The following is an 18,660-nucleotide window of genomic DNA, read 5'->3' as shown; positions in this document are numbered from 1 at the left end:
ATTTCTTATAGAACCTGTTTTATAGGGGTGCTACCTGCATGCAACCAACACCCCGCCCCCGGGAGGTGGGGGGCCCAAACCGCACCCCGCCCCTACCCCTGCTCAACCCAATGATTCTTTGGATCTATAAGTTTTTTGCGTCTAAATTTTTTTTAGACCCAAATTATAATATAATATAATTATAAATTTTATTAAAAAAAATATAAACTCATTAGAGTTGTATTTTTTATTGTCTTGATCTCCTAGGCCGAGTTGTATTTTTGATTACCTTGGTCTTCTAGGCCAACCTTTATATAGGAGGCCAAGACAATACAATAGTCATTTTTAAACAATGTGAGACTTAATAGTTTGGATATTGCAGAGAATGACAAAAAAGGTCATTTCCACGATAATAATAATAGATGATATTTATGATGTATATGCAACTTTGGAAGAACTTGTGTTGTTCACGGATTCTATTGAGGGGTACGCGCGTACTAATGGCAATACAATGATTTACTATTTCATAGAGGGCTATTTTATGTATACTTAAGTGTGCTCGTTGTGATTCTAGTGTGCTATCATGTTTATTGATCAGCTCCGGCCATACTTGCTCTCAACAATTCCGTTAATGAAATGGGTTTTGACATCCTCAAGGAACCTGGATTCGAGTAGTAGTTCAATACCTTAGAAAAACAGTAAGATCTTGAATATTATTTTTAATATACTAATAGATTAACATAATTAGTATAGACAAAGATACAAAAGGAGAGCTGAGGCCTAATTTTAAAAAGACAGCAGCTAAAAAGTAAGGGAAATGGAACCACAAGACTGTTCTTGTCCCATATACTCTTTGCTTAAATGCTGCTTTTAATTTGTTTTGTGAAAAAAAAAAAAAAAGGCTACAATAGAGAATTAATCTATTTGTCCGGTTTGAGGTAAAGCTTTTGTAGAAAACTCAAAGCTTTGATGACACATGAGCAGTGTGCAGTTATTTTGAGTGGAGATGAGTGATCGAAGAAGATCTGCACTCCAACTTTAGATATAGGTTGCCAACAATAGTGGAGACAGATCACAATCTCCTTGATATTGTTTTGTAAAAGTAGGAGTAGCAAAAACAAGAGTGAGGATGGATATAGGAAAGAGGTGGTGGAGGTAGGTAGGAGAAAAAAATGTTAGGCAAAAAGGCGTTGTAGGTGGTGGAGATGGAAACAAAAAGAAAAAAAATTTCTACTAAATATCCTATATATGGAGGCTAGAGAAGAGAGAAAGAGAAGGGTAAAAAGGAAAAGGAGGGGGAGATGCCACCCAAAAAGAAACTTTCTTCTAAAACTTCTCGAAGAAAGGGGGGTGGAGTTGGTTATGTTAAAGGAGAAGGGAGAATTTAAGAGAGAATATCTTCTCTTTTAATTGGAGAGAGATGTAAGACATTGACTTCTAAATTCATGATTATGTCCCTAATTTTTTAAATATGTTCTGTATTGTGCAAGGGGTGAGCATCGACATAGTCGAAATCAGATTCCCTAAACTCAATTTCGACTCCGACTTGTATAGGTTTCGATCCGACTCCGGCTCTCAGAGTGGAGTCGGAGTAGAGCCGAATTTGGACTTTTTTTTTTTGCTTCTTTTTTAACTTCATATTTAGCCAGTTTTTAAAAAAGAATTTTTTTGGGCTTTCAATTTTAATTCTTTCAAAAATTAAAAACTAAAACTAAATCATTAGCCGCTAACTTACTTCTATACTAATACTAACTTATTTTTATGCTAGATTTATACTATAGTGTCCAATTATTATATGTTATATTATAGTATTACATATTATTTCTAGTGTCTAATTATATGTTATTAGACAAAGCGAAGTCGGAACAGAGTCGGAGCAAAGTCAGAATGGATTGAGTTGGAGCGGAATCGGATTCGAAGACGAATTTTTGAATTTTTGCTCAACACTATAATATGCTGGTGTATTATTATTATTATTATTATTATTATTATTTTATAGAAGAGGACGGTACTCCAAGTTTATTGATAGTCCTTACTTATAGCGGAGAAAAATCGTGGTTACAATCAAACATTTGAGGCTTACAATAAACATAAACTCCCAAACTAGGTATGAAAACCATTATTCAAATAAATCTAAACAGTACACAAACAAACTAAGACCTTACAAAACTAACAAACAACAATTAACAATAAAACCATCACTCTAAATCATATTCTAATATATGGAAGATGACCCAGGTTATCAATCCTAATCAAACCTCTTAACAAAGAAGGGACAAAAGCCAAGGACTCCCATGTAGCAGCGCAACCATCAGATGCCAGCTTTGCTAAGAAATCTGTTGGGCTATTTCCTTGCCTATAGACATGCCGTATTCTGAAATTAAAATCCTGAAGCAACTCCATGAGCTCAATCCAATAATCTTCTAGGTACCAAATGGGACAATTAGAGGCAACTATCCAATTTACAACAACCATAGAATCCATCTCTATTTCCACATTAGTAAAACCCAATCTCCTCAAATGTCTAACACTATGTAATAGGGACATGAATTCAACATAATTATTAGTACCATACTCTAGAGGGACAGAAAAAGCAAGCACCAAATTACCTGATGAATCACATATTAGCCCACCCGCACCTGCCTTCTTCAAACTTTCCCTACTACTGCCATCTATATTTAATTTCACCCAACATTCCCTTGGACGGCTCCAGCACACTATCTGACTAGGTCCACATGTCTTTGGCTTGTAGGGAATATTTAAATTAGCCAATAAAATCTCATCGTGCTGAGATAATGGCTTCAAAATCTTCAATTTCTCGCTTATTTAACAAGCCAAAATTTAATACTTCGCCATATGTCCTCCACCGATTCCCATTTTCCTTCCATGTGAGCTCTACACCATCGAAGCCAAAGCCTCCAAGTAACAATAGAAGGAATAAGGCCCATAAGTTGACCTGTTGCTGATGCTTTGGAGGCTCTAGCAAACCAAGCATAGACAATTTGCTTCCACGTGCAATGTTGATATCTAAGGAACCCCACTTGTAAAGCACATCTCTTCCAAATAATCCTTGCCACTTCACCTGTTGCCAATACCTGATCTAAGTCCTCATATTCCCCTTGTGAACAACAGTTACATTTTGAAACTAAGGGAATGCCAATACTACGAATTTTATCATCCACATTGAGAGCCTTTTATGGGATGCCATCACCAAGATTACTCTCTTATGTGGCAGGTACTACTGCTAATGCTGTAGTAGATCAACACTTGAAGACTAGAGAACATATTTTGTCCTTAATCTTGAAAGAAAATTTGAAGAAGACTCAAGACAAAATGAAAGTGTATGCTGATAGCAAGAGATCAGAAAGAACTTTTGAGCAAGGAGATTGAGTTTTTCTTAAACTCCAGCCTTATAGGCAGAAATCAATGGCCATGAGACACAACATGAAACTTGTCTCTTGATACTGTGGTCCTTTTCAAGTCATTCAAAAGATTGGCCAAGTTGCTTATAAGTTGAATTTGCCACCCACATTGAAAATTCATCCAGTTTTCCATATGTCATGTCTTAAGAATAAATTAGGGGATCAGATTTTCCCTTTGCCTACTCTTCCTCCAGTTGATGATTAAGGTACTATCCAACCCAAGCCTGAAAGAATTTTTGAAAGACGAATGAAGAAAATAGGCAATTGTGCTGCTACTGAGGTACTGGTTAAGTGGGTAGGAGCTGAAGTGGAGGATATTTGTGGAAATTATTGTACAAACTGAGGTCTCTATATCCTCATTTGGTGGGCACTATTTTATAATTGTCACGGGTGCCTTGTGGGCAAGGCCTTGAAGAGGTGGAGATTGTCATGGGTGCTTAGGGGCATGATCTTGAAGAGAGGAGAAGGGTTGTGATGCTGTGATGAGGTGAAACTTGTAATAGGAGGTGAAGAAAAGGAGGTTGAAGAAGCTGAATAATGACTTTAACTCTCGAATTAGTGATATAGTGAGTTTTGGGCAATAGGCCACTTGTAGCAAAGGGTTTTTAGTTGATAAGCTTTTGTTTTGTAAGTGTCGTTTAGTGTGTTTGTATTTTGAGTGAGTTTAGTTAAACGGTACGTTTGAGTTGTTAGTTGTATAAGCTGCGTTTCATGTTTTTAGTTTTGTATTTTGAGATTCCTTCATGCTCTACGATTATAAAAGTAGTTGTATGGCTTGTGTCGACTTTCGTCTTTGATCATTGAAGCTTTGAGTCTTGGGAGGTTGGGAGTTCCTCGAAAATTCCCTGTCAAGGTTCATCAATGGAATCTTGTGTTTGATCACTTTGTGTTTGTATTCTTTGTATTCTTCCTTAACTGTTCTTGCAATTCTTGGGATTTGGTGTTCGTTCCAAGCAGTGCTGTAGTGTTCTTGTTATTAAGAACGTTACAAGGTTTCTGTGATAGAAGGGTAAGCATTGAGTCTAATTGTATTGAGACAATTTTTAAAAATCTCCAATCCCACATCTTGTGTCTTCTCGAATATGATGGGTGGAGAAAAGTCACTTCTGTGCAAAAGAAAATACATACATGCTCTTAAAAAGTGAATGAGAAGCTGAAATCTTCGAAATCCTTGATAGATCAAGCTTCCGAGTACCTACATAAAAAATATATATATATAAAAAAAAAAACACACTCAAATCTGGTGCCTAAGTGACATTGGAGTACTTGTTTGGAGCAGCAAGTAGCATGAGTTGTACTTAATATAGAGGAAGATAGGTGGCGGCACGTGGTGATCACCACTTGTTCTTTTGTCAGGTGGGTATGGGGTGGTGATCAGAAGTTGGTTAGCGAGATGATAGAGAGGTGAAGCAGTTGCGCAAGTGCGTGGCCTGTGTTTAAGGGCAAAATGATGGTGGTTTATATATGGTGATTTGAGGAGAGGAAATTATGGTGTGAAATTAACATGAACGGAGAGAGGAATGTGAAAACCCAATGTGTCGTGGTTGCTGTGAGCTGTAGCGCAATAGATGATCAAGGCTAGAAAAATATTTCTACAACAGCAAAAATATAGCCTAAATATGCAGAGAGAGAGAGAGGAAAAGGATTGTGTTTAATTTAATGGTTTAATTTAAAGAACTTTCTTTTGCATGAATTGTATAATTGAAATTACGCAAATAATAGGGTTACTACTCTCTTACTACTTATTTATTATTTTTTTTATATTTAATTTTTTTTAATTTTTTAATTTTACTTAATAGTTAAGAAATTAATTAGTAGTAAGTTTATATATTTAGAAAAATTTAATTATAAGCGATTCTACGCACTAATTCGTATACACATTCAATATAATTGGTCAGAAAATAGATTTTATTGAAAATAGTGCTAATTTAAATTTAAAATATGAAGACAACAATATTAATACATTAATACGTAGATTAGTACGTAAACTTACTTATACATAATAAAATTCTTTTTATTTTTTTTAATAATTAAAAATGTTAAAAAATACTTTAAATAAAATGATTAAAAAATAAAAATATTATAAATAATAAATATATAGTAAATAGATAGTAAATCTATCACCACCTTTAAAATTATTGCCGTATCGGCCGTTCCTAAGAAACTGTCGGCCTTCTCAAGGTATTTACATATAGAATATTGAGAGTGGCATGCTTTATTGATTCGCAGCAGATCTTTTACATAAATGCTTGGGTCCCAAGGCTAGATTTTGAGAGTATCTATCGATATTTTTTTAATTTTTATAATATTTTTTAATGATGTTATCAATTATTTTTTTAAAATTTTTTAAGGATGTAAAAATATTATGAGAAAAAATAAAGGCATTTGGCCATCTTAGGAGAGTTTTTCATACATTTTTTTTAATATTCTTAAGCATTTTTGAAAAAGATTAATTCATAACGACATTAAAAAATATTTTTTTAATTATTAAAAAAATTATATTTTATCATAACCACATCGGGACACATCAAAAAGCCATAACAGAATGGTACGGCTCCTAGCACATTATTTTGGTGACATATCAAAAGCACATCAAAGATAAGAGTGAAATGACAACAGTACTTAAAATTAGTTAATAAGTAATGGATCGATAATGTCCACTCTTGTCTCCAACAAATAAGATTTAGAGTGCGTTTGGTTACCAAACTCACTTCAACTTATCTCAATTCATTATTACAATTTTTTCAAATCTCAATACAAAATATAATAATCAATTCAATTTTTTCAAATTTCAAAATAATAATAATATTAAAAAATAATATTCTAACAATATTTTATTACCACAACTCAACTCAATTCAACTCATTTCAACATCCAAACACACCCTTAGGGTACACTAATTTGGACGAAATGTTACGTGAATAGTAATGAAAATGTGATGAATAAGTATAATAAAATATTAAATAATAATAAAAAATATAAAAAAATTATGAAAAATAATAATAAAATATTATAATATTCAGCCAATGGTGTATATATAAAGCCATGCATGTATGAAGTATATGCTGCCAAGTAATTATCCAATCAGTCCCATCCAAAACCATATATACTGTGAAGTACAACTTCTACTAATTAAATGCCTTTCTCAATGGCTCTTCACACTCTTAGTTCGCTCCCTGTTAGCAATTTCGCTAGACAATATTTCCCGTCTAAAACTCCCATGATCTCTCATATAACAACCAAAAATGCATACACAAGTGTTACCGTTAATTCTCGTCCAGCCTCCGGTGCATGGCCAGTACTGTTAATGAAATCTCTGACAGTCCCGTTACTACTCGCCGAGCTGCTAACTATCAGCCTGCCTTGTGGAAGGACGACTACATCTTGTCATTGACTAGCGAATATGTGGTACTACATCTGATTATTAATGGAATTTATATATGTTATTGTTTCTTTTTTTATGAGTAGTGGTACCTATACAATTCTTTTTACAACTATATTTTAATAATGTCACATTTTCTGGTTGTAGAACATATTGTAAATAATTGAGTACTATATTAATATCATTATTCTTGTTTAATTAATTAATCTATCAGTAATGAAAATTTTGAATTTCAAGGGGGAGTCATACACTAGACGAGCTGATCAGTTGAAGGCAGAAGTTTGGAGAATGTTTCACAAAGTGGTAGATCCATTAGAGAAACTTGAGCTGATCGATGTATTACAAAAACTTGGATTATCGTATCACTTTGAGGATGAAGTAAAGAGGACATTGGAAGCTATATACAACACAATTCATCAAGCTGGTGATATTTGCAAGAAGGAGAATTTATACGCCACTTCACTTGAATTTAGGCTACTAAGACAGCATGGATATAGTGTCCCTCAAGGTAAACAACCAAATTCTACTCATGCTTTGATAGAAATAAATAAAAATAATAGGAAGCTTAGGTCTCGTTTGTTTTTGCAGATGAGATGAGTTGAGATTAAAGTTAAAAAGTTGAATAAACTATTGTTAGAATATATTTTTTTAATATTATTTTTATTTTGAAATTTGAAAAAGTTGAATTGTTTATTTTATTTTATGTGAAAATTTGATAAAGTTGTAATGATGAGATGAGATGAACTGTGAAAATAAACGAGACCTTAATTAGTTAACCCATCATTTATAGATTATTATTAATAATAAGTGAGTTTTGTCTATTGCAGAAATTTTCTATATATTTTCATGAATAAAAAGGGGAAATTCAAGGCAAGCCTATGTGATGATCCTAAGGGATTGCTATACTTATTTGAAGCCTCATTCCTTTCTATAGAAGGCGAAACTATCTTGGATGAAGCAAGAGCGTTTGCGTCAAAGCAACTCAAGGAGTACATGGAGCAAAACAAAAGTCAAAATCTTTCTACTTTTGTCGGCCATGCGCTAGAGCTTCCATTGCATTGGAGGATGCTAATTAAGGTTGGAAGCAAGGTGGTTCATTGATACATATAGGAGGGAAGTAGGCATGAACCCTGTCTTGTTAGAACTTGCAGAATTGGATTTCAACATGGTACAAGCAAAAAATGAAGAAGGCCGGAACAACAAAATCTGCAAGCTCCAAATATAAAGAGTATGGATTCAGATTTGACAAGCATGTACTACAAGAAAAATAGATTTTTGTGATCAGTTAATTTCAGTAAAATGATTATTTGTAAGTAATTTTAGTTGCAAATAATTTTTTGATTGTAATAAATTAATTACAAAAATCTGTTTTTCTCGTAATAATAGGTTGTAGTAACAAATTATCTGGACATTGATATGGGTGGTGTTGGTATCAGTATAAGTAGTAGTCACCTACAGTGTGGATAGTACAGGACAGAGGTGGTGGGGACAATTAATAGAAATGGCAAAAAAGCAAGAGAGAAAGGATTGTCGGTAAGGAAGATGGAGAGAGAAAAAAGAACTTCACCTAGCTATGCTATGGAGACGACGTTGAAAGGAGGAATAAGATAAGAGTAAGACGAAATGGAAGGGGAGAAACCTCCATGAAGTCGCTTTCTTCTAGAACTTCTTGAGTGTGGGAGGATGGATCACGGAGTATTGGTATGGGCTTAAAGAGGACGGAGAAGTTACAGAGAAGAGTTATTTTGTTTGTTTGTTAAGTATGTGAATGTATACTTCTTCTAGTTCATTAATGTTTTACTCTAAATGTTTCAGTGGATAGATCAATGTAGATCTTACTTGGTGGAGGCAAAGTGGTACTACATGGGATATACACCTTCACTTCAAGAATACTCTCAGAATGCATGGATTTCAATATCGGGACCGGTTATTCTTGCACATGCGTATTGTTTTACCACATTTCCAATGACAAAGGAATCCTTGGCATCTATGGAAGATAACATGACTAATATAATCTATTGGTCCTCAATGATTTTACGACTTGCAAATGATCTTGGCACATCCTCGGTATGTAAATTGCACATTCCTTGGGGTTTCATAAGAAATTATTTCAATTACATCACTCTAATCTGTTGAGAAAATAATATTCTCGTACACATGATGCTTTGAAACTCAGATTGAATTAAAGAGAGGTGATATTCCTAAATCAATTCAATGTTATATGAACGAAACTGGTGCCAGTGAAAAAGACGCTCGTGAGCACATAAGATATTTGATCAGCGAAGCATGGAAGAAGATGAACAAAGAACGAGCTACTAGTTCTTCGTTCTCACAAGCGTTTATGGAATATGCAATGAATTTGGCAAGGACGGCCCAGTGCATATACCAATACGGGGATGGGCATGGTACACAAGACCGCGAGACTAGGGATAATGTATTATCATTGCTTATTAATCCCATTCCTTTACGTAAATGAATTTAGTATGTTTGTATCAGCTAGCTCTAATACTATCTAAACTCCACAAAAATAAATCATGGTGGCTAGCTAATACCTCAGTTTGTGAGGAGCAATGTATGCGTCGATAATAGTACTTCATGTAGTACTTGAGTCATTGGGAAATGTTTTCTCCATGCATTTAATAAAGCATTTGAATTAAAAATAATTGTAATCAGTCCTTTTAATAACTTCCATTCGAGAGAATATTGCGCTCGGCCGTTCGGAAATTTGTGTCTAATCTTGAAAAACTCGTTAAATTGAGGGCCATATATTCTAGGATTAATGGTCTAGCTAGCTTAATCTGTTCTCAAAATTAAAACTATTAGTGCGATAATAAATTAAAATATTATCTCCAAGCTATGTATGCATCAGGTGTGGATTTCTGCATCAGGTGGACATTGAGTCTGAATCCTTAGTTTGTGTAACTTGGATTCAGATGAAGCATTGTGAATCGAGTGTGGTACTAAGAAGATTTCTGGAAGGAGGCGATAAGATTGTACGAAGGTGGAGATTTTGTTATTAATCATATTTATCGAAATGGAAATGCGCCAGTTGACTATTTAGCTAAAATGGGTGCTGAAGGTTTGACCTTGGTTTGGAGATCTCTTTTGCATGTTCCAAAGCAGTTTAAAGGATTGATTAGAACGGATAAATTGGCCTTGCCTTACTTGAGGGGTCATTGAGCTGTTTGTTTTTCTCTTGGTGCAATTGTTAGCCTTATGTTTACGTTGATTTACGCTGATTCATGTTAACATTTACGTTCACGTTGATTTACGTCAATGTGGTTTGCTGCTCACGTATACGGCTTTACGTCAATTTGATTTACGCTCAGCACGCTGGTTCATTGAGTTGCTGCTTGTTTAGTCTTTTCAATTTTTTGGCTCAGGCTTGTTAGAATTTGTTTTTTGGCTTTGGCTTATTTTGACACTTGGTTTTGGGTTAGTTTATAGTGTTTTATCCTGTAAGCCCGAGTGTAATGATGTTACCAGGGTTTTCCTCTACCATAAGTAAGGAATTTTTAATAAACTTGGGACGGGGCCGCTATGTGTGTGACTACCGGCTCTTCATAAAAAAAGAAAAAAAAATGAAGCTATGTATGCATCTATATATGGTGTACTAATGTCTAGCCAGAATTCTGATGATCATCTTAATGCCGACATTGCTTATCCTGGCCAGCTATTTACTGTCTTTGAGAAATAATGTTTGTAGTTATAGAATGTGCAAGCGTCCTGCACTTCTTCTTCCCATTCTCATCCATTTGTACTGAGGAGATCTTTTTGGGTTGTGTGGGATACTTCTGAATTTTGTTGGTGGTATCAACTTGTGGAGACCACTGGTTCACGATATTGCCAGAATGAGTGTGCCCTTATCCCCCCCCCCCCCCCCCCCCCCCCCCCCCCCCCCCCCCCCCCAATCCTTTCACATATTTTCTTACACTGGCTAGATACTCTTCTTGAATCTTTGCTAGAACAAACGCAGCAATGAGATTCTCAAGATTAAGCATCTTAATGGGAAGCCAGATTTCATCATTTAGGTTGCTAAGGAAACAACTTAACTTATGTGAATTTGAAAGTCCTTTAAGATGGTTGGAGAGAGCATCAAGTTAGGCCTTATACGCAACCACATACGTTATTTGTTTAAGTCTCGTGAGGGCCTCCGTGGGGTTGTCATATGCTATAGGGCCAAAGCGTATCAACAAAGCCCTAGTGAACATCTCCCAAGTGGTGAACTGCCCACTGTCGAAGGCGTCCTTGTACCGTGTTAAGGCCACCCCTTCCATGTGGTATAAGGCCGTAAGTAATCTTTGAGAAGGAAGGGTCTGATGGAAATTAAAGTAATGGGTAGCTTTGAAGATCCAAGTTGTTGGGTTCTCCCCTTCAAAGTGAGGGAACTCCAACCTCACCCCCTGTTATTGGCTCTACGATGATCCTGGACCTCCAGATCATTTTCTAGGTGATGCTCTTGGATGGTCATTTGGGTTTGGTTAGTGACAAGGGTTCTCATAATGTCAGCCAGATGATTGATCCTCTCACGCATTTCTTGGATAGTCTCCTCTTGTGTCTCTAGCTGCCTCTAAAGAGCTTCCTGTTGCTACTTATGACGACTGCCTTTGGCCATCAGGTTGGTGGCTCTATATACCAATTCTAATGAATCTAATTAATGTAATGGAATTTATGGAATGAATGGAAAGTGTTTGTGAAATTGAAACTGTGAATAGAAATAGTATTTATAATAGGGTTGATTTGAGGCAATCCCTAAACCTCCCAAAAGTTCAACAACAAGCAAATTCCATATGATTTCAACACTGCTTACCCCCTTCTCTCATATTATTTACAGGAATAGCTAACTAGCCCAATTAATAGATAACACGTGTAAAGTAAATAACTGACTTCGGAAAATAAAATGACTACAAAAGACTTAAAATGCAAATATCTAAGATGTGAAATGCCGCGTTCCACCAGCAAGTCTTCAAGTAAAACAGTGTGTCTTAATATTAATAAAACGATGTGTTCCAATCTGCAATAAAACGATTTGCTACAGAGCCCTTATAGATTCCTTTCCGTTGCATCAAACGGTGCATTCCACGAATACCCAATTGTAATGTCCCGGTCCCGGAGGTCCAGCGAGTTAGCTCATGTTACCTTAAATCATCTCCCAACCATACAGTCATAGACGCCAAAATTTTAATGACACCTACAACTCATTGTTTCAAATCAACTACTCAAATATAATTAATCTAAACACCAAAAAATCTCAAAATAAACATCAACCTTCCAAGATAACAAGTCGACAAAGCAAAACAAAATTACTAAATAAAATTTTCCAATAATCTTTGTACTTAATCCACTATGCTCACGTAATCTTATCCATGCTTCCAATTCTTAATCCATAACTGAAACATCTAAAACATTTTAAAATATTGTGGAGATAAGGGGTGAGTTATCAACAACTCAGTAAGCAGAAAACATATACTAATAAGTAAACATGAGCTTTTTCACATAGTTCAGAATATAGAGCAAAGAAAAAGAAAAAAAATTCAGAGTGCAAAACCAAAATATGTTCTCAAAATATTAGAGCGACAGTTCAAAATATTCATATTCAAAAATAATTTGGCATAACATAACTGGACCTCATCATCATATCATATCATATCGTATCAGAGCATAATATCAGAACAAAGGCCATGTGTAACTCCCGTGGTAGGGTTGTGCTATCCCCAATGGCCAAATCGGATAGAGACAGAAGTGAATCTTCCCTTACAATTCTTAGAGCGTCGAGTGTGCACACAGGAAAAACCACACAGAAAACCACTTTGTTTCCAAAATGGGTGCACTCAGAGATAGCATTTGGTACAAACCCAAACAGAGGCCACAGTTTTACAGTTGTGGTTAGGTGAAAGCAAAGCAGAGTAGAAACATAGCCAGATACAAAAATAGAATGTCATGCTAAAGTTCTTCAGATGTCACATCACATAAAAAAAGAATACTGAACAGAATCATATCATTTTCACATAATCAAATTTGATTCAGAGCATTTTCACGTTATCATGCACAAATTTTCAGATTCAATATTCACTCTTTTTGCAGAATTCAGAAACAAAATGTCAAAAATATTGCTCATATCTACACCAGTCATAACATAAATACTTTTCTCTTTTATACAGATTTCATGAGTAATGCAGAACAAATCATTGATGTTGTTTCAAATTTATTTTCATAAGAAAACAAGTAAATTTTTTAAAAATCAACCTCATTTTATTTCTTTTATACAGAGTCTAGCATAAGAACTCTGCTTAACTGGACTTTTTTAAATTCTCTAAATTTTCTCACAACAGTGCTAAGGGAGTATCAATCATCACTTATAAAATAGTCACGTAACTTTCGTAAATTTCCAATCGAACACGTATTTTGATATTTAAGCCAAAAATACTAAAATAACATGTTTGTCCTAAAAATCCAAAAATCTCGTAACCCTAAAATATCATCACTTCCCAAACTTGTCGATATCTGTGGCGCCTCCAATCTCCCTTATATAAATACACAGGGATCGAGACGCCAGGATGGTGACAACACGGTCACACATCCCAACGAAGTGCCAGTGTGTGTATATGCAACAGTGTACAAATAAAATAACGCAGCGAATAATCAACTAAGTACCAGAATTTATTTACAATCAAACATCAGTAAAGATTTAAATAGCAGTTATACAGTAATCTATAAAAATATATTACAATAGTTTTCAAATAAACAAACGAGTGATCCCAGATCACTCCTCGGGCGGAGCCGTCTCCTCAGGCTCGCCCTCCTCCTCCTCATCTGCATCAAAATCTGCGTTACCACAAAATGGTATCGCAGGTAAGTATGACCCCAAATAACAACGTAATATAAAATGCATTAAATGCAACTAACATGCATGCACATGATGAAATATGCATTTTTCCACAAGACATCATTTTTCCCGAAAATGATAATTTTCTAACACACGCCAAAATCCCATTTTGGCCCAAAATATCTGTAAAACATTTTTCCAGAAAATGATTTACCCAAAAACCAACTCGCACTATTTTCTCAGAAAATAGTGCATTAATTCCAAATGCACCATGCATTATTTCCATATGAACCATGGCCTCCCCTATGGACTATCTGCACGTCCTGGCTTCATAGCGGTGCTCAGTTCCGCGCCCATCGCGTACATGGCCAAGCACCCACACTACGCAACGAGCGATGCCCAGTTCTGCGCCCAGCGCGTACGTGGCCAGACATCCTCTAGTCCCCGCTAGCAGAAGGACCACGGAGTCGGCACGAGACCATCTCGTCCGATCCCATTGTCGGCCGGCGACAATCCAGGGGACGTTACTCAGTATATTCCGTTCCCGAGTAACCAGAGGAGCTCCACCGAGTTAATACCCCATCTCGGCTTGGGGTCGTGATACACACGCACCAAAAATCCATTCTCACATGAAAACCCAGTTTTCATAAACACATGAACATGAATGCAATACACGAAAATCCAGTTTTCTTTACAAACATGATCATGCATGAAATAATGAAATGCACATGTACCAACACAAATCCAACGTCGATTAATAACCAGTCCCAACAAATCCAATCAAAACAACTCATCAACAACCAAACCAAATAAATCAAACCAACCAAACAACTCCAATCACAAATCCATCCGACCCCCGAACTCCTCGAACTCAGTCCGGCATGCCAAAAAATACAGTGAAATGGGTTAGTGCAAAAATACATTTAAATTACGAAAGTTCTTTGGAGAAATACTTACAAGGCAATATAACAATTTCCGAAGGATCACGAAGTTGAAAAAGGCGACGTTTGAGCAACACCACAGTGTAAAATACACTGTGGCCGTGGGTCACAAATACCAACTTTCAAACGGAGGCAAACAAAGACCCAAGATTGATAAGGTAGGGCCTAGGGAGGTCGGTGAAGCTAGTGATGGTGGAGGTTGGCCGTGGGTGGCGGCGCAATGGGCAGTAGAAGACCAAAATACCCAAATCGGAAATGTAGATGGTGGAGCTTCACCGGTGGCGGATCGGAGCTGGGGTTGGGTCCAATGGGTTGCCAAGAGGTCAAGGATGATGTGGTAAGAAGATGGTGGCCAATGGTGGTGCGACGGCGGCGCAGCGGCGGAAAGAGTGTCGCGGCTTCCAGCCGTGCGTAGAGGCTCACGGTGGCTCGAGGGAAGCTGGAATTGATGGGGATTGGTCGCCGGCGGCAGGGGGAGCGAAGGAGCCGGGCGGTGTCGACCACCGCCGGCGCATGGCGGCGGGCTGGGGGAGAGATGAATGCACGGCGAGAGAGAGAGAGAGAGAGTGTCGCGCACGGGAAGGAAATCAGGGAGGAGAAAAAGAAAAGAAAAAAAAAAAAGAAAAGAAGAAAAGAAAAAGAAAAGGAAAAGAAAAATAGAGGGAAAAGAAATAAGGTCCAATTCTCATAACTTGGGTCATAAAAATGATCCAACGGAAACGATTTCAAAACCTCAAGTTAAATAAAATAATTTAAACGTAATGGTAAAGTCAAATTGAAATAATTAAATCTCACAGTAATTAAATAAATATTAAAAGCAATTTAAATGCATAACAATAAATAAATATTAAGAAAGCACATAAAAATAATTTTCACCAAATTAAAATCATAGAAATAAACTCATTAAAAATCCAACCAATTTTAAAATAAGAGACTAAATTTTTAAATAAATAAAAATAATCCTTTAGTAAAAATACACTAAAATGCGGAGTGTTACATCCTCCCCTCCTTAAATAAAATTTCGTCCTCGAAATTGGCAAGGTCAACATTAAGACTAAGACAGGAATAAGATTCAACTAAGAGCAGACTAAGAACATACCACCAAAATAGTCCGGCAAGGCCACTCTATAGGCAACAAACCCAACCTTCTCTACGATCTGAAAATGGCCATCATATCTTGGACCAATCTTTCATTTCTTACCAAAGCGCTTAACGCCTTTCATAGGAGAGACTTTAAGATAAACCCAATCACCTACTTCAAATGATAAGTCTCTTCTTCTTGTATCTGCATAACTCTTCTGGCGATTTTGCGCTTCCGCCATTTTAGTCCTTATAAACTGAACTTGATCCTTCATTTCTTGAATTATCTCAGGCCCAACAATTTGCTCTCGCCAACTTCATCCCAACACAAGGGCGATCTACACTTCCTTCCATACAAAGCTTCATACGGGGCCATCTGAATGGAGGAATGAAAATTGTCATTATAAGCAAACTCAAATAGTAGCAGATGATTCTCCCAACTTCCATGAAATTCTATGACACAAGACCACAACATAACCTCAAAAGCTTGAATAGTATGCTCTGATTAACCGTCTGTTTGGGGGTGATACGCCGAACTAAACTTCAATTTAGTGCCCTAATGCTGCCTGCAAACTCTTCCAGAAATGGGACGTGAATCGCGAGTCCCGATCTGACATGATACTCTTGGGTATTCCATGCAAACGCACTATCTCCTTGACATATAACCGAGTCAACTTACCCAACGAGTCACTATAGGCAAGAAATGGGCACTCTTGGTCAACCGATCCACAATCACCCAAATTGAGTTCTTCCCACTAGGAGTCCTCGGCAACCCTACCACAAAATCCATAGAAATATTATCCCACTTCCACTCAGGAATAGGGAGAGGTTGAAGTCTACCAGTAGGTCTTTTGATGCTCAGCCTTAACTTGACGGCACGTGGCACATTCCTCAATGAACATGGCAATATCCAACATACTCATTTTAGTCCCCCAATGACACATCACGCCCCATAATCCCAGGGTGAATGTGCTATCCAAAATCTCATTTCCTCGATAACCTTAACACCACATCCAGAAAATTCCAATGATCAAAAGCCCTTACAATACTATGTGCTAACTGCAATCAACTCCTATGCTCCAACTTCTAAACCTTCATTAAATTCTACTTTTGGTAACCTAATAGTCACTTCCAAAGTTAACCATCAATAACAAATTGCACAACCAAATGATTAATCTCCAATTACAAGTATCTTCTCAAAATTCAAGTCACCATTAATTCTTCAAATCAGCACAATTTGAACTCCTGACTACAACAAAAATACCACGCTTCTGCTGCGCACTCTGATATTCGCCACATGCATAAAACTTACGTCCTCATGAAACTAACACCATCGAGTACAAGGTGGCTCTATTCTTACTAACCAAAACTCTTATCACAATTTGGTAGAAAAATACTCTCTCTCCCAAAACCACGAGTTATAACTCAAATTCCTCAACTAACTCCAGCTGCCTTGATCAAAATCAAATTTTATAAAATACATCCATGATCAAAGACAGAAACCCAATATCAAACAACCTCAGCATCCCAAATTGAAAATAAACAACCTCAACCCAAAATACACTCATCTCCTCTAAGATAAGAAACATACTTTAAAAGACTCAATTCCAACCTAGCGAATAAAAAAGAGTGCCTAGAGACTTCTACCTAACAACCTAAACCCGAAAGCTCATCATCTACATTCTAAACAACATCTAATCTAACGGTGACTAAACTCACAATGAACTACCATTGACTTCACCAAAACATTAACAAAACCTCCTTGGTAACTCGCCCAGCTACTTCTACTCCTATAAGCTAGTATTAACACAATTAGTTTCTTCAATAGCACATCACTATTAAACCTTAGGGCAAACCATACTGATCAAATCTTCAATCTACCAAAAGCCATTGCAAAGCACCCAAGGATCCTAATGCTTTATTACCCCACATACTTGATCATATTATCCGCTGTTGATGCCTAAGCTTCAACTTCAAAGATCTTTTCACACACCATACATGACATCCCGTCAATCTCTCTTCAAGTTAAATAACAATGACGTTCATTCAACCAACTAGATGCTCAAACTCCAAAAGAAAGTATAGCCTCAAAAATTTAAATTCCTAGGTGACCTCAAGTCACAATTAATTCTTGAAGATAATCACAATAACTATTCCCAACCATGATTTCATTGAGTAACCCACTCGACTACACACTTCGATCAACTCACCAAAAACTCCAAGCCAAGGTCTCTTAAATTACTACTATTGTGTCGACTCCTCTTCCACACCTACCAAAACCACTTCTTTCAAACCAAAATGAGACTAGGACCTGAACTCTCCGAAATATGCATAAACACTCACCACTACCATGCATCGATCACATGCACCCTTAGCCAAAACCAAAAATGCTCCAAATGTGCAAGTGATCATCATTACCATTTCCATCACTAAACCTATATCCTCGAAATCAATAAGAATCATTTCTTAAATCATCACCATCTATTATCCTTAAAATTGATATGGATTAAATCATTAACCTGTCACTGTAACCTCAAGCTAAAAACAATTATTAACCGAACTAGATCAACATCTTCCATCTCCAAAGAAATTCTCCCCTAAAAAAATTCTCATATCAGTAACTTAACTCAGATCAATCCTATTTTAATTCAGCCATTCAACTCTGAAATTCTAAAACCTTAACCCAGATATAAATCATTTCCCGAAATCCTCAAGATCGATGAACTTAAATCTAAAACATTCGCCTTATAAAACTTGTAAATTCTAAAACCCCAAATGTTATCAAATTGCTTATCGAGGTCGGCAAGATCAAAAACTTCTAATCTAAGTAATCTCTTAATTGCTTGTTGAACCTACCAGCTTAAATCCCATTAACTTATTTTCAAAAAAACTATGGGGCCACAAACCTTAGATGAACTTCTCATAAATCTAACATTGACATTCGTTGAACTTACAACCTCCTACCCATAGACTCACTACATAAATTCAACAGAACCTAAAACCCCAATTATTCTAAGCAATTAAAAACTA

At 36.4% G+C, this 18,660-nt stretch overlaps 1 protein-coding gene and 1 pseudogene across 1 annotated transcript; both read left to right on the top strand.

Annotated features, from left to right (window-relative positions):
• The first annotated feature begins 38 nt into the window (after positions 1-38).
• Positions 39-9,443, top strand: LOC121262148 (annotated as a pseudogene).
• Positions 6,450-7,942, top strand: LOC121261852 (myrcene synthase, chloroplastic-like). The gene is made up of 3 exons (XM_041164256.1): positions 6,450-6,809; positions 7,021-7,291; positions 7,718-7,942. The coding sequence occupies exons 1-3, from the start codon at positions 6,693-6,695 to the stop codon at positions 7,882-7,884; spliced, it is 555 nt and encodes a 184-aa protein (XP_041020190.1). The 5' UTR covers positions 6,450-6,692; the 3' UTR covers positions 7,885-7,942.
• Positions 9,444-18,660: the final 9,217 nt, after the last annotated feature.

Source organism: Juglans microcarpa x Juglans regia, chromosome 4S, assembly GCF_004785595.1.
Source record: "Juglans microcarpa x Juglans regia isolate MS1-56 chromosome 4S, Jm3101_v1.0, whole genome shotgun sequence".
In the NCBI taxonomy this organism is placed as follows: domain Eukaryota; kingdom Viridiplantae; phylum Streptophyta; class Magnoliopsida; order Fagales; family Juglandaceae; genus Juglans; species Juglans microcarpa x Juglans regia.
This window is presented reverse-complemented; position numbering and strand designations above follow the sequence as displayed.

Excerpts from the sequence above, each read along its gene's own strand:
- LOC121261852 (XM_041164256.1), top strand. The coding sequence starts at position 6,693 with ATGGCCAGTACTGTTAATGAAATCTCTGACAGTCCCGTTACTACTCGC. Across the intron at positions 6,810-7,020 it reads CATTGACTAGCGAATATGTG|GGGGAGTCATACACTAGACG; the intron begins GTACTACATCTG and ends TTGAATTTCAAG. Across the intron at positions 7,292-7,717 it reads TGGATATAGTGTCCCTCAAG|AAGGCGAAACTATCTTGGAT; the intron begins GTAAACAACCAA and ends TCCTTTCTATAG.